Here is a 23,998-nt window from a genome sequence, read left to right as displayed (position 1 = left end):
GACATCTAAACACCTACAATTTTGAACAAGTTGCCCTAAATGCATAATATTTAAGAACAAGACAGATATTAAAATAGATTCTGAGACAATCTTTATGATTCATACCACACATTCTTTGTAAAATTTCATGACAGACAGAAGTACACAGTGTTGTCCAATACAGTACAAACACAAACCTTCAACAACCACTCATGTGTGATAATAAAAAAAAATCATTAACAATTCATTAAAATGGGATGGAACTCAATCAGTTATATACAATGTCCACGATAGACTGGGGTGGAGATATGACTGGCTAATGCTCAGACAGGAATCGCCAACCCGTTCTTCAGTCTAAGAATCCTTTTGTTCAATTTCTATTTGATCTTTTCCCTTCAGCTAAGAGATGGGTTGCCCCTACAGTGCAATGTTGCTCGTGTGTCATAAGTTGTATAATTCAAAGAAAAGCTGAATGGATGTTAATGGGCTTTCATGTTTGCACTTGCATGTTTCTGTTTCCCAAACTCTGAATGTGCAGGTCCACGATCCTCCAGGAGGTGGCAGAATGGAGGCTATAGTTATACTTGGTATAAGGTGGTAAAGTGAGTGTCATGCCACTCCATTGCAGAAGAACTGTGAAGCCACTGGTGCACAATACAGTCACGTAAGCGATTAACAGGGGTAGTAACGATGACATCATACTTGATTCATAATAAAAGGTTACTTAAACTGAATATTCCAAACGTGTATTAAGGCTTTATATTTGATCATTTGATGCTATCGAATGAATGGGGTTCTAGCATGTTGACCACCTCTGTGGTCAATCCTAATCATCTCAGAGCCTAGAGCTGATATGTACATACAGACCTGACTAAGGATGGGAGTGTACAGTACTGAGATTGTTTAAACACCTGTGTATAAGAAACCAGTCCTCGCACGCACGCGCACACACACACGCACACACACACACCAGTTTGGCTAAAAGACCAACAAACCCCCACTGCCCCATTTGACTACTGTATGGTCAGTTGCCATGGCACCCTAAACCCTAATTCATAAAGTATCGCTCAATGCGTTGCATCTTTCTGTTACTTTCGTGTTTCGTCAACAGACACAGCAAAGTGTCAATTAGGCTTCATATTTGTACTGTCTCAGTAACCAACCTGCCCACAACCCTCCCCTCAGACCTCCTCTTGCATTCGAGCCAGAGTCTCCTCTGCAGAGGCTGTGCTAGTTAGCACTGGACACAATTATAAACCAGAAGGACAATGGCAGCATTGCCGACCTACTTCCTGTCTGATCCACTTTCCGCCTTGGGTGACCTAGCCTCAGCCCATTACTCATCAGGCACTCCAGAACTTGGACCTGGAAAGGGGGAAACTAGTCCGGTGAGTTGCTATAGGAATGCTACAGGAAGAAGAATGGAAAGTAGAAAATCAAGGGAGGAAGGAATACAGCCTGACATGTTTGCACATGATTTTATCACAATGATATCTCTGTCCCGGACCGTGTGCTGTTGTTCACTTGATAAAAATCGAGATTCATATCCAGCCCTCCTCCCCCATTCTATGCAGGGGAGAGAGGGAGTCCATATTTTTTAGTCTTGATTAAAAAATATCAGTTCCATTTTTGAGCTATTGCTTTTAACCTATTCTACTTGTAATTAGCATGGCACAGATCTAACCATTCTGTCGTTACAAAGAAACTCAGCCAGGAAACCAATCTTCCTTCCACCCCAATCCAACTCAAGTCTTTCTCTAAACCAGCAGAACTTATGGTGGGCATAAAGAGATCAATTGCATCCATTGAAAACCAGCAGAACTTATGGTGGGCATAAAGAAATCAATTGCATCCATTGATTGTTGACCTACAGCTCTCAGTCTTTCTACACTTTCTCTGATGGATAGCACTGTGTGACAGAGGTAGGACAAAGGGACAGACTATAAATAGCAACTATCGACCATCCCTTTTCCCTCACTTTCTCACTTTCTCACTTTCTCACACACACACACACACACACACACACACACACACACACACACACACACACACACACACACACACACACACACACACACACACACACACACACACACACACACACACACACACACACACACACACACACACACACACACACACACACACACACACACACACACACACACACACACACACACACACACACACACACACACACACACACACACACACACTTTGCCATCCACTTGCCATCCTATCTTCTCATTTTCCCTTTTCATAACTCAACCCCACGGTCCTCCACTGGGGTTAAAGTGCAGATTTCTTGTAAGGGTAGTCAGGTTTGTTTGGTGACCTGCGGTCTCTGGCAGCCTCTTCACTGACACTATGAGGCTGATGGAGGGGCCCTGAGCCTGATGATTCCCCGGCTACAATAACCATGTCCTCTGGGTCTTCTCTGGAGCCCGAGTGCCTCTCCTCATACCCATCCATGTTTCCACTGGGGGATCGCAAATGGCCGAGGCCATGTGTCAGGTCTGTCTCGTTGGATCGGCCCCTTGGGATATGTCCTATCCTGGGCTGGGCCCCGGAGGGGCTCGCGAGAGCCCCATCCTGCCTCTGAGAAGCTAGACCCAGAACATCCAGCCGCAAGGGATCTGGGGCAGTGCGTCCTGGGGCGTGGCCCTGGGGCTGGGATTCCGAAAGGTATGAGGATGGGAAAGAACTGGTGCCCTTACAGCTGTGGCTGTAGAGGTCTGGTCCTGCAAAGGACGGCAGGGGATGAGAGGAGGTTGGGGTCGCAGGTCGACAAGAGAAGTCATATAGGTCAGGGAACTCAGCCTGGGCCTCCAGCTTGGGTTCAGGAGCATGTCTCTTACAGGAGTGGCCGTGTCCAGGACCAAGGTTGTGACTGAGACGTGTGGACGGGCAGGGGCCATGGGGCAGGTGGTGTGGGCCCGAGGGGCCCATAGGGCTGTGAGGACCTTCCCGGTCCATCTCTGCCATGTGCTGCTCCCTCAAGGTCATGACTGAGACACCCAGTGCAATGTCAGGCATGAACTCCCTCATCACCGGCTCCATGCTCATCTGGACCAGGAGACACAAACACAATTCATGACTCAACTACACAATTCATGACTCAACTTAACAATTCGGCTGCACATGATGATCCCAGTGCAAATGTCTGCAGTTGCACTCGAGTAAACAGGAAAGCAATACAAGGACACTGCACAGCTAGTGCGTGCACACTCTCTCTCACTCACCGCCTGCTGGTCAGACATCAAGGCTCGGCCCATAGCCTGGGGGATGGTGCAGTCTGGGGGCTGGGGCCTGGGCACAGAGGAGTAGTCCGAGCCACCATGCTTGACGGCCGCATGGCGTTGGATAACGGTGCGGTTACAGGGGTAGGAGAAGGAGCGGGTGGGCGTGGGCATAGGCACGCGGGGTCGCCATGCCCCCTTCAGCTGGGCGTGGCCGGGATTTGTGGGGGGGGTGGTAGGGGGGAGGCGGAGGAGGTAGAGGAGGATGAAAACCCGGCAGCCCTTCCAGCTCTGTGAACATGCTGTCCATGGCTGGGCTGCTGTTTACCCGACAACGACCCACCTGGCGCAGAGCCAGGATCGGGCTCTCGTCTCCAAAACGCTCATCTGGGAAGAACTTGTACGGGTTCTGAAGAAGAAAGAAAGAAAAAAAAAGACGGTTAACTACATTGTTAGATCTTATATTTCCCAGGCTAGGACAGAGATTTTGTGACACTGGAAAAAAAAGTCTACATTCTCCCTGGGAATGAGGTCTGCGTTTGCTGTGGTACCAGCCCTGTTATTATCCTAGGCCTAGTCCTCTCCTCTACCCTGGGGACATCTAAGCTCCCTGCCCACCTGCAGTAGCTCCGTGGCTCCGTCTGCGAGACCAAACTCCCGCAGCACGCGCAGCTGGAGCTCATAACTGACGGTGGCTCCCTCGCCACAGTTGAGTGCGTAGGACCTCTGCACCTGTTCGGTATGTCTCAGCTCCTGAAGCCTCCGGATCATGTCCTTCACCATAGATAGCCGTGGCACTGAAGAAGAAAAACAAAAACACACAAACACGCACAGACATACACACACAATTCCGTCAGTAGGACACCTTTGTAGAGATAAAACCAATAATATTGCATTGTATTCGGCAGAGTAGCTCTCCCATGATGCTCCAGAACAATCTGCATAAACATCTCTCTCAACGTCTCTGAGATACGCCTCAAGATACGCAATTATGTGGGCTCCAAAATAGACATACAGTATGAACCCCTCATGGGGCAGAACTTAAAAGATACACATTCAAATAACATGATAGAGTATAAAAAAAACACATTGAATGATATACTGGCATAGTGAAGACCTATATCACCTTCCTACTGGTGGAGAGATTGACCCCTGATTGCTGATGGCAAGCTATGCTGGGAATGTAACAGTGCCTATCTACCAAGATGTGTTTGTGAGTGCAGCTTATGTTTTTAATTAATTAAAAATGTGTAATCTTTTAGAAATGGCAGCATGCTGAACGACGTTTTCTTCTGGGTGCCCAGAGTTTAAATAGTTTAAACTCTGGGCGTTTGGAAGCGTTTTTAGCAGAGCACCTTGAGTTCTCAGCTGGGACAAAAAGCTTTGGTGTGCACGTGGCCAAACAGTGAGTGTTGTTCTGTTTTTTTTATTATTATTTTATTTAAAGTAGCCAATTAAGTTTGACATAATTGTGTAAAACATAATGTGTCAGTCTGTTTAAAAGGATGTCTAGCTGGGGATGCACACAGATTAGACACACCAACGGACCGGCCATGCGGTCGAACATGTGCTGCTCCGTGCTTGCGGTTAGGTTAGGGTTTGAGGTAGGTTGTCGGTCTAACGACAGTCGGACCAATAGTATGTCTAAACTAAAGCCTGTACCCGTCTAGTTGAACAATTAGGATTATGGCCCTATCTGATTGGAAAGTGGGACAAATTCGACACCCGTGTGTGCCTGAACTGCCACGATGCTCCATTATTGGCAGTCCATCGCTAGCGAAGATGACGCAGCATGTTTGCAGTAGTGACCAAGATAAGAAAAGCCAACAGTGGCTTTGTCATTTGCAACTTGATACGTGATCCTCTTACCTGGAATTTCATTGGCTACCACCGAGGGAGCTGTGGACTGGCTGCCGGCCATTTGCTGGTGGTTGATCATATGACAGCACTGTGGCACGGCATTGTTGACCATGTAGAGGGTGTCAGGAACATTAGACATGCGCACCAGTCGCAGGCGCACCAGGTCTGTCTGCTCCACCATCATCTCATCCAGCACAGACTGGGGACAGCGAGAGATATGCCATGACTGATGTGGAGTGGTGAAGCTCTGAATTCAAGAGCACTAAATGGGGTGTGAAAGCTAGCTCCACTGCACCTAATGAGTCTTTTCTCGGTTAAAGTATGAACTCGTGAATATTTATGTTGGTGGGTTGGCATATGGCAGGCAAGGAGAGAAGTCGACTATTATTGAACAATCCCGGCACTTCTGAACTATGAACATGAACTAAAAAGGTTGTCAAGGTTCTATATGGGACAGATTAATACCTTAGCCTCTTCCACGTAGGGAGAGAACAGACGGGGGCGCACGTAGATGCCAGCGTTCTTCTGCCTCAACCAGGCGTTGGCTTTGCCCCCCTCAGCTGTGGGCAGCATGTCTGAAGGTGGGGTGCTAATCAGACCTCTCTTAAGCTGTTGACAGAAGGCACACACGTCAATGCTCAGTTTAAAACAAAAAAAGGATGCTGGCAATGACACATGTACATACAGGCACTAATGCAGCATTCAAGACCACTTGGAACATTTATGACACCCAGAAATTGCTTTCAGCGGGGGGGGGGGGGGGGGGGGGGGGGGGACATGGATAACCACAGGAAATTATACAAGCACAGTATGTGTTGAAATAGGTAAACAAACACTTTCATTATATTCAATTCTACCCACTGAAGATGACATGCTTAGGTCAGGGACACCGTAGCTCTGAAATCATGTGCGATTTTATGATGTAAAATTCAGAGTCGGATGACCGGTTCCATTCGTTTTTCACAAGTCCGTTTCACAACTTTTCTTTTTACGGTTCCGGTATCTTGAATGCAGCACAAGTAAAGGCAGTCAGAACTACTAACCGCATCCGAGAGGACATCACTGTTGGCAGGTAATATGTGCTCAGTCCTGATAAAGGGAAGCAGGGGAGAAAGGATCTCCTTCAGTTCCTCCACATCCAGGTCTCTCCTCTTCACCCCCCGTTTGTTCACACTGTGGGCAGTGCCGCTCAGCAGGTTGGGCTCTGGGTGAACAAAGGTGGCGACAACATCCATGAGCACCAGCGGTTTCTCGTACAGCGCACTTAACCACGACTAGCCTTTTTTTTTCAATCTGTTAAATTGACCCTTCGTTGTACCACCACCTAGGGCCAGTGCTTTTCTCACTGTCCTTTCAAGTTCAAGGAACTATGAAGGACAAGTGTTCTAGGTGTAATTGTTTAGCTTTAACACTGTCTGCAACACACCTCTTAAAAACATACACCAAAAAGGTTGCTAATGGTGTACACAGCACATAAAGATGCAGACACCATCAATGTGCTTCTTAGTGTCTTCATTTTCGGGGTAAAGTTAGGCTCCTTTTATAGTGCTTGTAAGTGTATTTTGGAGGCTCTGGTAAGTGGGTAATTTTCTCAGAGCCATTAGGGGTGCTGCTCAGAGGGTAATTATAGTGTGTATTATCTTACCCCTGTCTGCCATCCTCTTAATAAGCTGCTGCTCGCCCCACTTAACAACGTACTTCAGAATGTCCTGCTCACTCGCCTGTGAATGAGACCAAGGTAGAGCGATAAAAAAGAGAGAGATGTGAGATAGAGGGGAGGAGGAAGAGAGGGACAGGAAAGGGAGCAATAATTTATTAGGACAAGGTTAGATATTGTGATGAGGTACAAAAGTAGAAGTGGTTGAATGACAATAGGGGCGAGAGAAAGGATGAGGTTAGTTCAGGACAGGTCAGTCCACAGTAGCACCAAAGCCCGATTGGGGTGTTTTGTTTGTCTGGTTGTATTACGCTTCGACACTTCACCTCAACCATCATGTATGATGCCTGAGGAGCTCCACGGAGTAGATGAGAGCTCAGCTTCCATTAGGCTCTTGGTTTGAAGGCAATCTCCCTCAGGGAAATGTTCTCACAACTGGAGACTCCAAGTGGCTATGTCTGTGTATGTGACTGCTTCTTATGCAGCTACTGCATGTGCTTCGCATTTTCACAAAGTCATCACATCAAACTAACTGGGCTCCTGCAGACTTGCACGAGAACACAGAGCTGAAAAGTTCACACACAACTACAGCTGGGCAATGGGACGTAAATGGTTTAGCCCACTGTAGATTGGCGTGTTTTTTTTAAACTAGCTTGATAACACAATTCAAATATTTTGTCTCCATGTTTGTATATTCCCCAATTAGAAATCAGACTTCCGAATAACGGCCAAGCTACACCAGGCTTTTCTCGCGTGTTTACCCTAAACGCGCGACCCGCCCGTGCGTTTTTTAAAATAGGACTGGACCTAAATTCAACGCACACGTTTAGGGTAAACGCGCACGTTTTGTGCGCGAAAAGCCTGGTGTAGCTTGGCCGTAAGACATAACACAGGCTAAAGGAAAAGCAAAGGCGAGTGAAAACAGGAGGAGATGATTTTGGCTTATTATTTTCTCCAGCAACATTCAAAGACACAAAAAAGGTGACGTGGGTTGGGTTTAGTAGACAGTCATACCTGTAGGTAGTCCGACTGGATGGCGCTCTGCAGGTGCTCCTTGCTAAGCTCATAGAGAACATCGGAGGAGACCACCTGGCTGAACTCTTCACATAGGAAATGCGTGGCCTGCCGGTGGACCCACTTTGAGCCATAGGGCTGGGAGCTCCACTTTAGGATGGGTACAAGAGAGTCGATGGACAGGCTCTCCACGATAATGTCCTCACAGCCTGGGCGGAGGGAAGCGGTCAGTCAAACAATCGAACAACACTGTTTACTCATACAGTATATTTCAGACTTCCCCAGAATACACATGCCACTGCTGCCTTAAACCCATTTAGGCCTGACCTCAAAATTTTAAAAAAATCTTCTAAATCCTCTGAAATTCAGTTTTCTGAAATAAATATTTTCACGATTTTTCAAAAATAGCAGACCTACAAGCTCATAGCGCGCCACTCGGTGGCGCGCTATGAGCTTGTAGATCTGCTATTTTTCAATAGCTAAATTATAACATAATGTTTAACACCAAAAGGGGTTCCCGCCCAAAATGGGTTAACCCTGTAAACTCCAGCGATGCTTTTTAGCAACATTTTTATTTAAATTAATTACTTAATTATTTGTTTCTGTTCTTTTTTCACCTAAACCTCCTCATTGATGTTCATTGTTTAGTCTTGCAATGCCATTTGCAATGGCATTTATAATTCTAAAATAGATACAGCAAAGTGATTCAACAAACTCAAAAGTAGCCATCATATAGCAACAGTTATTCAAAACTACCAACTACCTCCGGTAGTTTTGACTCCATTAGCCTCCACACTCTGCTTTTGGCCTTTTTTTTTTTAAATCAGAGCACATACCAGAACAGCAGGCAGTGGTTTAACTCTGTAACACAGCAGCCCACAGAAATGCCTTTGATACCTTCATGTGTTTCAGTCTTAAGCTACCTCCCCTCCACCACACTAAATAAACACAGCAGCGAGAGGAAATGCCCCCCCTGCTCAAAACGTGCATGTGATGTGTGTACACACATTGAAAATATACGTCTGCAAAACTCCAAAATCCTTAAAAAAAAAAAAAAAAGGCACTGGAGGCTTATGAATTATGTACCTGCTTCTCTCTACGCAAAGTGATGACATCAAACTATTTGGACAGAATCACACTCAGGGGGGATTCACACTATGGTCCCAGGTGCGCACTCGGGACCACTTGGCAGATGTTTTGGTAGTGTGAACTGTGAACGATGCGTACCGTTCCCGGGAGCGGATCGCCCAACCGTACCCGGGATCGCAATCAATCAAGTCTCGGATACGGATTGCTGCAATGTGAAAGTCAGCCGTACTAAAAGGAGGAAGTGGACTATAATCATAATTTATATATTTTTATAATGACACATTATTTTACCTGGGTTGTACTTCTGGTAGTTCTACTTGAATGTTGACAAAGAATGATTGATAATCCACTAGTGTTTGAGTAGCATGAGCCTTAGAAAAAAGAAAAAAAAAGAAAACCCACATGCGATCCAGCTATACTCCAGCACCTGGCTAAGATATGTATGCACTTGCCACTTAATTTAGCAGAGAATATCTCAACTGTTCTTGGCTAATATGACTGCTGCGAACAACTTAGGAACTGTGAGAAAGTCTCTATCCGGGGCGAAATACCCGGAAATTACCACACCCTTTTTTTAAATGGCCGCTACTTCAAACATGGCTCTATCTTCTAAACTGTTTGTGCGACAGATTTCCTGAGGTGCTCAAAATGTTCAGAATGCTCATGTTTGAATACTCAATAGACCATATGCACACGGCGGTCATCTTTCCACAAGTTAATGGCAGTGTGGAAACTAGCCACAATTTGCCATTGACCGCCCATACATGCAAGCAGACAAATTCCTGTCTAATTGTATTAAATTACGTCAAACTCACCAACATTGCAGCTGTACGAAAAGCTTGAATGATCCTCTTTCTATCTGCAAAGTGTTTGTTTCATAAAAATGCACCGTAGAAATTCCTTGCAGGTGATTTTTTTCCTAAGTGTTGGAGTTTGGAAGCGCTCTCTTTCAGCAAAGCAACATCCTGCTGCCTCCTGCATTATGTGCCAAATCAAAGCAGGTGGTACGCAGGGCCGTTGAGTGATTATCCAACGAGCGCTTCCAAACTCCAACACTTAGAAAGAAATCACCTGCAAGGAATTTCTTGACATAAAGTAACTCATAACATGTCTACCGTGGATTTTTATGAAACAAACACTTTGCAGATAGAAAGAGGATAATTAAAGCTTTTCGTACAGCTGCAATGTTAGTGAGTTTGCCGTAATTTAATACAATTAGACAGGACTTTGTCTGTTCTGATGTATGGGCGGTCAATGGCAAATTGTGGCTGGTTTCCACCCTGCCATTAACTTATGGAAAGATGACCACTGTGTGCATATGGTCTATTGAGTATTCAAACATGAGTATTCTGAACATTTTGAGCATCTCAGAACATCTGTAGCTCCACCGGTTTAGAAGATAGAGGCATGTTTTAAGTGGCGGTTATTTTAAAAAGGCTGTGGTCATTGCCAGGTATTTTGCCCCGGGTAGAGAATTTCTCACAGTTGTTCACGGGGGTCGTATTAGCCAAGAATAGTTGAGATATTCTCTGCTAAATGAAGTGCATACATATCTTAGCCAGGTCCTAGAATACTAGGACAAACATACCAAGGCTTAGTAAGTGACGTTACCGTCATACAGATGAGACAACGTTACATTGCGCTGTTTAAGACCATAAGCGCACTTTTTATTTGCTCTAAACTTGAAAGTGACTCTTTTTCTGTGACATGACATTTTCTGTCTCTCAAAGCCCCATAGTCCACAGCGCCCCTCTGAGACACATAAGTTGAATGAAGTGTACCCGGGTGCGCTGTTGAATCTCGGCCAATGTGAATCATGGCCAGCGGGGACCAGGCAACCGTAATCTGGAACGGTTTGAATTGAATCAAACGGACTCAGTCCGTCTCAGTGTAAATCCCCTATTAGACTATCATGCACTTTAGTGGAGGAGCTTTGGGAGATTTTGCGCTAATTCGTCGAAAAGCGCCAAATTTTGCACAGATATAGCCCGAGCCGGCGACCTTTGGGGTCACCCCAGCGGCCAAATCCACATGGCCACCATTAACATCTCTATAATCATCATGTCTCTGTATGTACGTGTGTGTGTATACGTCTGTAATCCACATAACTCGAGAACCGTTCGCCCCACTGACTTCAAAAACACCCACACAGGGCGTGCAGTCACCATATCACTGTTTTTTTTCATTGGCACGTTTAACTGTCAAGGTTTCGGCACAGAAGAAACCCTAAATACAAAGGGAAGACATCATGGCACATAATAACCACACCAAGGGGTCTAATGAAGTACTGTCCCCTTAAACACATGAAAAACTGGAAAAACTCTCGGCACTCGGCATTTTTTGCCTTATTTGGCTGTTAATGGTGGCCATATGGATTTGGCCGCTGTGGCGACCCCAAAAGTCGCTGGCTGGGGCGCCCTAGCTAAATCGTTAGAGCATGCCCTGGGCTATATCTGTGCAAAATGCTTTTAGACGAATTAGCACGAAATATCCCTAGGCTCTTCTTCTACTACTTAATAAGTGCTGGCTATTCTCACTTCAAAAAGAGGAAAGGCTTTACAATTCCCTCTTGTTTTCCAGCCTTTTATGATCAAGAACTTGAAAAAAGGTAATTGCCCATGTATGGAAACAAAGTCCACCTGAGCATGAAGTTCAGTCAATATTACAAACACAGGTGTGCCCACTCTCCACTCTCCAGGCCCTGAACACAGGTGTGCCCACTATCCACTCTCCACTCTCCAGGCCCTGTCAACTCTTAACTGGGTGTGAGATGCCAGTAGCCACGGTCCTAAGGGACCCTTATCTTCAAGCAGGAGATCTGAGCTGCCTTTTCTGCAAATCACTTTGAACAGGCACTCTGGGAAATTAGATGCTGGGCTCTAGTGATGACTCTAGAAAGCCTTAGTTCCCACTTGAATTCAAAACTTCCAATACAACCAATCAACCCCAACTCACACGTTTGAGTGTAAACTTGGTAAATGGTGCATTTATATAGCGCCTTTATCCAAGGCGCTTTACATAGATTGTGCATTACATTCACCCATTCACACACACACATTCATACACCGATTGCAGCGGAAGCCATGCAAGGTACCAACCAGCACATCGGGAGCAATTTGGGGTTCAGTGTCTTGCCCAAGGACACTTCGACATGTAGACAGGAGGAGCCGGGATTCGAACCGCCGACCCATGGATCATTGGACGACCTGCTCTACCTCTTGAGCCACAGTCGCCCCCACTTGCCGTTTACAAAATGCTGTACCCCCTCCAACTGTATATACTTTCCCCATTTTCAACAGTTTTGGCAATGTAAACACTAAACAATGAAACATGTGTTTTCTCATGCCAATAAAGCTCCTTTGAATTGAATTGCTCCTTTTTATTTTCAATAATAGTCACATATGTGAATGCAAAGTGGACCCCTGCTGTGTTTTAAATGCATGGCCCCTGTGTTGTCCCATTTTTTCGTCTTTTTAATCTCCTATTAACCAACTGGAAGAGGAGATTCATTGCATTCCATACATCTGCTCCTCCCTTTCCTTTTCCTCTCCCTCATACCCTCTTTCACTCACTCCACCTTTGCGTCAGACACACATCTAGTAGTTCTCACACACTCAAAGGGGACCAGTGGCACATGAATGCTCCCGATTACCCCATTAGCATTTACAGCACCACCGAGTCTTTTTAAAACGCAGCACTTTTATTATGAGCCGAGGTTAGAAGCAGCGTTATATCTAATACAGGGGCACCCCCAATACCCCCCCCCCCCCCCCCCATTCAGTCCGGTGAACCGGTCCCCATTGTGGTGCATGTAAAGTTGTCGAGGTACCCTCCTCCCCATGAAGTCGACACCCAAGACCTGGTTACCACATATAATATCTCTGGTCCATAGCCCCAATGCCCTTTGCTGCCGTTGCATCAAGGCTATGCCACTCTTTGCTTCCTGCCCTCGCATGAAATGCAGACTAGCCTCTCCTCTGTAGCGAAAATATAAAAAGAACGTTTTACCTACTCACCAATACAAAGGCGGTTTGTGTAATTAGAAAGCCTACTTTCCTTAGTGGATGCACTTGTTTTTCCACCGGAAGAAAAATACTTTTAGTTACTCCACTGTGTCCTCTACCGATATTACCAAGAGAAAAATCACCCAGGCGAGCCGCCCGCGTCCGAAACGGTTGAGAAATGACAGTTACCGTGTAGGGGTCCCTCTACTGTACCCTCTACTGTACTGTACTGTCACTGTACTGACCCACAGGAACGCACCCAGGGTGCCGGCCCGATTCCGGCGAGCCGCCCCGCGTCTGAAACGGTCGAGAAATGACAGAGTTACCGTGTGGGGGTCCCTCTACTGTGCTGTACTGTACTGACCCACAGGGTGCCGGCCCGATTCCGGCGAGCCGCCCCACGTCCGAAACGGTTGAGAAATGACAGAGTTACCGACGGCGGTCCCTCTACTGTACCCTCTACTGCAGGGGTTCTCAACCCGTGGGTCGCGACCCCTCAGGGGGTCCCCACATTATTTTGGGGGGTCCCCAAATTATTAAAAATAAATAAATATTTCTTGCAACTGAATGTCTGGAAAATGGAACTGAAGAGTTTACATATAGTACACATAGTACATGCATACACCTTCTTTAATGATTATATCTGGTTTCAGTATTCATTTATGGTGTATTGTCTCTATTATTCTCCCACACGGTAACTCTGTCATTTCTCAACCGTTTCGGACGCAGGGTGGCTCGCCGGAATCGGGCCGGCACCCTGGGTGTGTTCCTGTGGGTCTGGAACTTCCGCCGCTCTAATTAAGGCATTAGAGCTATGGACCAGAGCTAGTTACCACACTGCACTGCGCACTGCACTGCACTGCAGTGCACCCCCCGTGCATCCGCCTCTCATTTCTTCTGCCCCTTTTCCCATACGGTTGTCACGTTTTTCTTTTACTTTATACCTGATGTAAACAAGTCTTAGTGCTTTTTCTGGTTTTATCCTCGTAGCACTTTTTGTATTGACCCATTTACAATTTTTTGTGAAATGTAGGCTATATAATTGTACAATCCTATGCGGTAGTAGGGTATATTAATGTCTGTAGTTATGAATGCTGTAGTTATATGTACATAGTCTACTTTATCCACGGGATTCAGCGTTTTAGCCAAAGCGATAATTTAAGCATTATAACAATATAATTTAAAAATGTATAGATCTCTCTTCAACAAATGGGAGCCAGCGGCAGGCTTTTTCCCATTGCAGTCCTTTCCTTTTCATAATTCAGTGTTTTAGGCAAAGTGATGCAGGCGGCAGGCCTAATTATTATATTATGTTCATTCCATACCAAAACTGTCGCGTACACGTGAGTGTGTGTGTGTGTGTGATTCTGATCAGTCATCTCTGCGTGTGTTTGTTGACACTACACACACGCAGAAGAACTGGGAGGCGGAGGCGCGAGGGGTGCCCTGCCCGGAGCAGTGTGGTAACCAGGTCTTCGCCACTCAAGACATCCGCGACACGAATACAAAACACTGGGTCTGTGTTAAACGTATTCGTGTAGGGAAACTAAAAAGGCTTGTAAATGGTGACGTGCAGTTATTAGTAGCCTACCTAACCTTAATGGGTCCGTGAAATTTGTTGCAAGACCTGATTGGTTCCAAGATTTATTTTTAATAATAATTCATTCATATTAATGAATAATATTTAATGACGAACTGGGAGGGACCCAGAAATTGTTACCGAGATCCGAGTAGAACCATCAGAAATGTCAAATGTCATAAATGCCAGGTGCACAAAATTATCTCCAACAATGACAGATGGCCTAATTCTGTCACCACATCTGTCAAAATGTAGCCTACAAATATACACATGCTTTTATTCCGGTCAATAAAAAACAAATACATTAATTGAAATAAATCACATTTACATCTAAATGTGAATATTAAATGATGAGAAGCACAATGTTGTGCATGGATGATTAGATATCTGTAGCCTAATAGCAATTGCACTTAAAATAGCACTTTGAGATTCTGTGGTGCATTATAAATTTGCATTATAAAGTGCATTATAAATAAAATCCATTATTATTACTTAAAATAATTACTTTTCCAATTATGGTCCGTATCCAGAGAGCTGTAATTTCCAACATTACAAATAACACGTCCATATTGTAGTTAAACACAGAGGTCCATTTGGTTACATAATTTGGAGCCATCATCCTGATGTCACTGCCTGACCACTCCCACCTTGTGGCCACGCCCACATTAACCCATTTTGGGCGGGAACACCTTTTGGTGTTAGCATTATGTTATGCTTTAGCTATTGAAAAATAGCAGATCTACAAGCTCATACGAGCTTGTAGGTCTGCTATTTTTGAAAAATCGACATAGAAACATAGCTTTTTCAGATAACTGTCAGGATGTAGAAGACATTTTTAGAATCTGATCTCAGGTGAAAATGGGTTAAGCACCCCCCCGCCCCCCCATACAAATGTCCAGGCAGGCTCCACTGATCTAATAGTAAAGCCCTTCCTTCCCAGGTGTGCCCCCCCCCTGCTCTCTCCAGGCGGTATACACCGCATCCACTGGAGCCTTGCCGAACGACTGAATATCAACACGTTTGCAGAAATCCATCCTGCCATAGCGCATGGCTATCTCAGGAGGAATTAGGAAATGCTTGCAGTTTTGTCTCGCTGCTGTTATTTGGAGCTCTTAGTGTTTGAGCCAGACCGAGATATTAGTCAAAACGGATATATCGGTCATTATTTTACTTTTTGGAAGGGCGACGCGCTAGCCACTCCTATGCCCAGCTTTGTGTTTGTGTGAATTTTAGCGATGATTTGATTGGCTGAGCACCCCATAGCGATGATTTGATTGGCTGAGCAAAGTACATATTGAGGATAAAAAGTGAGAGCAGAAAAGTGAAGATGCCAACTGTGATTGGCTGGAAAGACAGAAAAGTGACAATGAAGCAATAGACAATTAGAGCAATTCAGCTATAGTGTAGATTCTCGTCAATTCAGCTATAGTGTAGATTCTCGTCTTTCAAACATTAAATTCCCATTGACAATGAATGGAGAATGTATGATAAGAAAAGTGTTCTCAAATACAAACTTTCTAATCAAATGTAAACTTTTCAAAGTTTTTTTGACAAAATATCGGACTTCAGTAATCAGCGGTCTAGGACCCTCCAAAATCGGGATCAGACCGGAATATCCGCCAGTGGTCGGACTCTCCTTTTGCGTTTACAGAACACACGGTTTGCCAAAGCCACTTGGAGCATCGGCTGCATTGGGGGACGGGTGTAAACAGCATTTCTGAATGTGAAACATGTCTGATTACTCAAGGACACAAGCTTTTATTCTACACAGACTCAGTAGTGCTCAGTCCAAACACATGAATAAGAAAAGCCAAAAGCACAGGAAGGGGGGAGGGGGGGGGGGGGGGGGGAGAAGCAAAAAGAAGAAAGCGCCTGATGTCTCAGGCCACATTCCAAGTGAGCAGAAGAAAGTTGATGTTCTGTCCAGGAACAAAAGGAACTCATTCTTTGGAAATTAAATGTTGTCTTGAGTCTAGCTCAAAGTAGGCAAACAGTACTGCCTTGCCTTCCTCTGAAATTATTGTAAAAGGGTACTGAAGGCGGGGTGTGTGTGTGTGTGTGTGTGTGTGTGTGTGTGTGTGTTGTTCCGAGTGTCTCACACACACACACACACACACACACACACACACACCCCCCCGTGGTGTACTTGAAAAATTAATAAGGCTTTTAATATCGGTTAGTGTTTGAACGTAGAGGCTTCTCGAGTGTCCTGAGACCTCGTAAGGAGGAACGACTTTCAGCTGTCAGATCTGCCTGCTCCTAACCAAAGGCCACTGAGGGCCAAAAAACAACTCTTTGCTGTGTCCCAGTTCCATAATATAATACAAACTAAATCTGACTGTTTTGAGTAATGCAGTGCATTCACACTGGAAAAATAAATAAATAATACAGTATATACTTAATTACTTGCTTGTATGTATGCTCAAAAAATCCCTGGATTTTGAGTGCAGGGTTGATGGACACTATTGGCAGTTAATTAAGTCAAAGCTCTGCAATGTTCATCATTTCCTGCTAGAGAAAAGGGGCAATATGTGAATATCTTGCATGTTAACCGCCACGGTTTTATAGATGATATAGCACATACTGAATACTGTATAGTAGTATTAGTACATAGTTTGGAACTGGGACACATCACTTTACACATAGTCTCTTGAGACAGACTGTTGACTCCGTCAAATTCAAGGAAAAGAGGGCGCTGTATTTCCTGTATCGTTTGACGATGGGTTCTCAGATTGCTTTACGCACAGATAGACAGAAAGTAGGGCGAGTGCATTGTGATAGATGAGAAGTCTCCTCCGCATAATAAAGCCCCTGACATAAGCCTCTCTGTCGCCTCCTGTGATAATTCAACAGCCATGACAGCCACTGAGAGATGGGGTCACACAAGGCTGTCACATGGAAATCAAATCACAGCTCCGCTCCAAGCTCATTTGACACTTGGGCGAGCACGATATTTCCAGTCCAATATGATCATGTTTATGCACAAGTTCAACCTAGTTATGTTGTGTTCTTTTTCAGGTTTTTTTTATGCGCACAAGTTCAAGCTAGTTATTTTTGGGGGTTTTGTTTGTTTGTTTCCACAGTAAAAAAAATTGAGAAAGAAATGGCTCCTACAGGTCAATCCTTAAACTCTCAGAGTTATTGTAACACTACAGATTTGACCGTTCAGCAAAAGGAGAGGAGACAGGGGGAGAGTGAAAGAACCAGAACGGGCAATAACATGGAGCACCAGCATGGACAAAGATTGGGGACCTCGATAGTGTGACACTGGTTCACAACCTCAGACATCCCACCACATTCCACATGGAGGTTTCATGGGAACTGATTAGAGGCGAGCTGTGCAGCTCTGTGAGAGAGGGAAGCGAGAGGATAAAAATACACTGGAGTGGGGTCTCGCTGAGGGGGTGTGGTTTGTGGATGACAGGAATCGCCTGCTTTCATACCCATTGATGCCTGAGGCCGAATCTGGAAACGCCTTCTAGGGCCTGACCTAAGGTTTCTAAAAACCTTCAAATTCGGATTAATAATTTTTTAAATAGTTATGTTGCTACATGTATAGCAATAGCTGATGAGACGCAGGGAGCGCGCCGGCATCAAGGGTAGAACAACGTATACGTTGCATCAGGCATCAATGGGTTAAGCTGCAAGAGTGACCCCGAGAGTGCCACTAGATTTAGGGAGAGGGTGGTGGTTTCTAACCAAGCTGTGCATTGTGTGCATAGTCTGTGTGCATGTGTGTGTGTGTGTGTGTGTGTGTGTGTGTGTGTGCACAAATTCAGTGCTGATCATATTGATCAGTTCATAATGGGGCAAGCATCTCTGTGCTCTTGAACATCAATAGTTGTGCAACTTGTGCTAGAGGTGTTCTGATTGATCGATCGGCCACCGATCGGTGATCGGCCGATTTTCACTCCAAAGACAAGATCGGTGATCGGCAATTTACCTGATCTGGAGAAACCGATCTTTTGTACCATTTAAGTGGTATAAAACAAAAGGCAATCAGATATATAGTAATATTGTTTTGAATCTTTGTGACAGGCCTAAACATTCTCCCCTTCCGCGCCACACACACACACACACACACACACACACACAGGAACAGGTTTGACCTGGGTTTTGACAATTTTGGCAATATTACAATTTTCCCCTTATGCACAAGATCGGTATCGGTCGATCTTGAGAAAAACAATCGGTGATTGGGATCGGTCCCAAAAAACCTGATCGGAGCACCCGTAAGTTGTGCTGTAGTCAAACCCAGAGATAGCAAAGGTTTTAAAACAACGCGATTTTATGAATACATAAATTCCATGTTTATCGCCACCCCTGTATCCCTGCACCTTCCTATCCGAGTAGGATACATGTCATTATCTGGTGTGCATGACATGTCAGTTAATCCTCATAGCTGTGTGACAGAGTGTAGGCACAGGATGTGATAAGAGACCCCTCTGAGATTCATGTAGCAGTCAGAGCACATGCATGAACCACAAAAAAATATTCTCTGGTACATTTGCCTGTATGTCAAGCAGGTTAACTAATATTCTAAAGGTTATTGTCTCCACCAGGCCGAAGGCATTGGGGAGAGAGTATGTTTTGCACTCCGTCCGTGTGTCCGTCCGTCCGTTACCAGCTAATCTCCGGCACCGTTAACCCGGTCGATGCCAAATTTTGCACACACACTCCCTGGATGCCAATGATGAACCGCTGCCTGAAAATTTCCAGAAGGCCTGTTATAGCGCCACCAGGAGGTCGACTTTTGAAAAACAACGTTTTTGACATTACTCCTCCAGATTCTGTCCAAAAATCATTACACACTATCTCTATAGTCATGTGTTCAAGCCGGATCTGTCCGATATTTCATATTCCATCCTAATTGGCTAACAAGTTTGCAGGATTGGCCCGTTTTGAACAAAAAGCCTCAAATCATGAACGCAGCGTGCAATTTCCGTTAAATCTTTCACAGACTTTCCTGCTAGGCTGAGGAATATATCCCACCCTTTTCACATTGGCCTGTTATAGCGCCACCAGCAGATGGATTTTTGCAACACACATTTTTGGAACAAAATGCCTCAAATCATGAACGCAGCGTGCAATTACGTGAAATCTTTCACGGACTTTCCTACTAGGCTGTGCACACAAGCGGTGTGCCAGTGCGCATGCGTCGTCAAAACGTTTGGTGCGCGGTAGATCAAAGGCATGGAGGCGCATTTGTGCACCAACTGCTGAGAGACAGGGATTTAGACTTTAGAGAATGCCGACAGGCACTCAAAAGGAACTCAAATGAGATGTTAATGTCCTGTAAGTAGACTTAGAAATAAAACTAGTGTCGACTAATCAATACAAGTGGCTCTTGAGGCAGTTTCTGCACAGGAAGTCCGTTTCACTTGTAAACAAGCTACGATAGATGAGCTGTCAAAGTGCTGGTCGCTAAACCACGTTAGCGACCATATTTACAATATGAAAACTGTCACTTAGACAATAGACAATGTAGGTTACACACACATATACAATGAGTAATTCATTATATGTGTTGGACGTTTGTGGTTGTGCTAATGATAAACGGACAGCTGCTGCCCGTCGGACCTTACTGCTGCTTAACGACGACACTGTCTGTGACTAGGTGTACTAAGTGTAGCTTTGCATCTGTTGCATCTGCCTGTGTGAAAGCAGCATAACGTTGTGGCAGGATACAAACGTCTGTACCAACCCCCCCCCCGCGCACCAAACTACATGTCAGAGCAGGTGCTCTTTTGAGTACTAGCCCAAAATAATAGTGTGCACCCCTGAATATATCCCACCCTTTTCACATTGGCCTGTTATAGCATTGGATTTTTGCAAAAACATTTTTGGAACAAAATGCCTCAAATCATCCAATTGCCATCCAAGGCGTAAGAAGAAATGCCACCCTTTTCACATTGGCCTATTATAGCGTCACCACTGCCACCAGGAGGCCACAACCTGAGCTGCCCTGGTGGAGACCTGTGCCCCAAGGGGCACTTTATCTAGTTCTGATTGATTTGATATTCAGATTGTATAGACAATTTTTAGTTGAATCTATGATGGTGCAAAATTTATCTCAAGCATGCACCAGAAGCTACATGGGTTTCAAACATATCTTTGGTGGAGTTTGATAGGCTAATTCCTGACTGTAACCTTTGCTGTCCTCCTAGGGGTCATTCTTCAAGCCCTGCGGTGACAGCCGCCATATCAACATAATGATGGATAGATCACTGATGAAGTCTTGACAGGAGCTGCGTGTATCAATATAAGCTGTCTGCCGCTGGAGACATGGACAAACCCTCCTGCCTATATCAATCTATTACTGGCAGCCACTGCTGTGACACCCATCACAATCAGCCATGCTGTTTCCATTTACACCAGCCTGGTCTGCAGACATATATGTCAAGATACAATTTGCACAATCCACTTTTATGAGATGGGAGGACATCAAGGGAATGGGTCAACTCAACAAAATAGAATATGAACCTTATGGGGGGAGACAGGATACTTGCCAGGCCATGCTATAGCCCATAATGTGTTTAGAGAAAAAGTGAGGCCTTTATGTGAGGCCATCCATCCAACTCACATTGTTGGGTTGAAATCACGGAGCAGCAGTTAACATGACAGCCTGATTTTACATTTGTGATTCAGTCATTCAGGCATTTATCCACATTATCAAGACTGGTTTAGAGGATTTAATGCAATGCAGCATTCTGCCTCGCAGCTGAAACCGTCCTAGAATTCAGCCCCAATACAGCAGACAGATTACCAAAGGATGCTGAGATTAACTCAAACTGAACCCTGAGGCTGTAATGTGCACCAAGAGTGTCACTGATAGGCTGTGTGTGTGTGTGTGTGTGTGTGTGTGTGTGTGTGTGTGTGTGTGTGTGTGTGTCTTACCCTGAGCCAGCATGCTGAACTCCAGGAAGAGAGCTATGTGGTAGAGTTCCATAGCCTCCTCTGTGCGTGTGCTGGCTCCTCGTCCCCCCGCCACCAGGGCTTGCACCTCCCCCAGGCTGCCTGCGGACGGGCTGCCCCGCAGCACCAGCCCCAGTTCCACCGCGTCCGTGTACATGCAATGCAGGATAACACGGACATACTTCCGCGGGATGATGGACTCATCCAGTACGATTCGCGTGGGTGTCTGCAGCGTGCGCTCTGTCATCTCCTCCCCTGTGCGGATGCGTCTCTGCAGGAGGTTCCTGAAGAAAGGCGAGCGTGCCGAAAGCACAGCCTTGTGGGCCCTCAGATCCTCGTCCAGACAACTCGGCCCCACGTTGCCTCCTGGCGCCCCGGCTCCTCCTCCGTTACAGCTCTCCGCCATCTCGGAGTCCGAGGAGAAGCTGAGTAGAGCATCGTAGTAACACATGTAGTCAAACAGCCCCCTCATATCTGCCTCCAGGGAGTTGGGCGTTCCAAACTCCTCACTCAGCTGCACCAACACATCCACATTCTGCAGCCTGGCATCCTCTGCCCCGCCCACACCAAACTCCCCGGTGTACAAGTAGTGAAGTAGGGCAGAGAACATGGGGACGTCAATGCCCGCCGTCTCAATGTCCATGAGGACCTCCGCTCCATAACCCGGGGAGGAAGACAGCAGCGTCTTGAAAAAGGGGCAGCGTGCCGCCAAGACGGCACGGTGGGCAGGGAAGCACGTGTCCTGGAAGATGAGGTCTACGTCGGTGCAGTACTTGTGCTGGTAGAGGGCAGCAAGGTTCCGCTGCAGGCTGGGCGCCTCGGCCCGCGCCAGGCTGGCCTGGAAGCTCAGCTCCTTGAGGGACGCCGTGCCCTCGTATTCCTCCACCAGGGCGTTGGCGTCGCGGACGTCCCACCCCGACAAGAGTTCACGCATCTGGCGGGCATGGTCGGCCGAGCGGCTGGACTTCCTCCGTTTGATGAACCTCCTCTTGAGAGTGGCCAGGCCGAGGCTCTTCTTCTTCCTGTCCGTGGGACGCTCATGGCTGTGTTCCAAGCTGTAGAGCTTCGACTCCCAGCCATAGCCATGCTGAGAGTAGGAAGAGGTCCCTGCAACACATATACACAAGTAAAAGGTTAGCTTTGGGTTGTGTTTGGACAAAGAGCTTTACATATTGTGATTATTGTCTACACCAGACATATGTGGCATGTTTTCATAATTGTCCAGCTGCGTTTCTTAAAAACTAGTTTGACCCTAGGCTTGAGTCCTCATTCTTGGAGGAACACAGAAAAACAGCGAATCTAATAGGATTGTGACGTGACGTAAAGCAGACCAAGTACATCACCAACCCCAGTCAACTAAGTAGTAGTTTTCCAAGTATAGAACATTTAAGTGGCTAATGTTGAATTTAATAATGTTAACACATCTTCACACTGACTGGTGTTTAGTCTGCAGGGCTGACTGGTAGAAACCCAATCTGTCTCTACCACTCTGTGGTGTGACCAGCTAAGCCAGGGCAAACACACACTCTACCCTGACCCAGCTACCAAAGCAATGGGATCCATTTCAACAGAAAATTCAAGACATCTCCTTATTTCCTTTTTTGCTAAAACATCAGCAAACTCAAAAGTCAATTAGGTCATATAAAACTTTGACCTGCTTTGTGCCACTCAATGTACTTGAGTCCATTCACCACTAGCCAAAGTCAATTATACTCACTAGTTATAGACAGTCATTGTTGGCATGAGAGGAGGGACTCTTACGTCAGAGGAAGCCTCTCACTCTCTCTTTCTCTGTCTCTGTCACCATGACCCACATAATAATCATTCTAATACTGTACTGTGACTCCAGCCTGGGACAGCAAACCTCAAAACTCTCAGAGACTGCAATTTATTTTTCCTACCTTAAATTTCAAGCCTGGGGAAAAACATCAGAATAATTGATTCAACGTCAAACAGTAAACACGTAAACAGTCATTGATTAAAACCCAATTATGCCTCTAAAGCAGGAACATCCACATTTCTTGGGGGAGTTGTGACTCAGGAGGTCGAGTGGTCATCCGAGAGGTTCCTGGTTCGAAACTGATGGGGTGGTTTTGGATGGCAGCCGCCACCATCAGTGTGTGAATAGGTGAATATAATACAGTGTAAAGCAATGGATAAAGGTGCTATAGAAATGCAGACGATTTTCTTTTGCACAGAGGGCCACAGGCCAGGTTTTAACATGGGCAGTGGGCCATGTGCCAAAAGGATTCTAGTGGACATCTGTTGTATGCCTCGTAAATTACATTACAATCGGCAAGCTATCACAAACAACAATTCAAAACACATCCTTTGTGATAAATGTATAAGAACTAAGAATGTGGTCAAATTGGTGATAAAGGTTATAAAGTATATAATACATTTTATCAAAAGATCAGAATACTTTATCTCATTCATCAATGGTTGTTATACCTAGCCGTTTGCAGCTGAGGCACATAATCTACGGTACAACTGAAAGAGCCGTCTGTGAAGCAATCTTTTCACATGCATGCATGCTCCTCTAGCACTGCAGTCGGGCCAATAACAAAGTACCCGATTCTAACAAGCAGCACATGGACACAAAGACACAGCACTAGTATCATGACTCGACTCGACTTAATTACTTGCCAGCCCAACAACTTGT

General features: G+C 45.6%; 1 protein-coding gene across 1 annotated transcript in view; it reads right to left on the bottom strand.

Moving 5' to 3' along the window:
• Positions 1-74: 74 nt before the first annotated feature.
• The window catches only part of btbd7 (BTB (POZ) domain containing 7), a 32,514-nt gene continuing 8,590 nt past the window's right edge, over positions 75-23,998 (bottom strand). Inside the window, 10 exon segments of the mRNA XM_079528733.1 lie at positions 75-3,045; positions 3,222-3,440; positions 3,442-3,627; positions 3,837-4,015; positions 5,088-5,277; positions 5,544-5,687; positions 6,122-6,282; positions 6,724-6,799; positions 7,750-7,958; positions 21,319-22,443. Of these exon segments, the coding sequence (XP_079384859.1) occupies positions 2,269-3,045; positions 3,222-3,440; positions 3,442-3,627; positions 3,837-4,015; positions 5,088-5,277; positions 5,544-5,687; positions 6,122-6,282; positions 6,724-6,799; positions 7,750-7,958; positions 21,319-22,443 (3,266 nt within the window). The 3' untranslated portion in view covers positions 75-2,268.

This window comes from Electrona antarctica, assembly GCF_951216825.1.
Source record: "Electrona antarctica genome assembly, chromosome: 18".
In the NCBI taxonomy this organism is placed as follows: Eukaryota; Metazoa; Chordata; class Actinopteri; order Myctophiformes; family Myctophidae; genus Electrona; species Electrona antarctica.
This window is presented reverse-complemented; position numbering and strand designations above follow the sequence as displayed.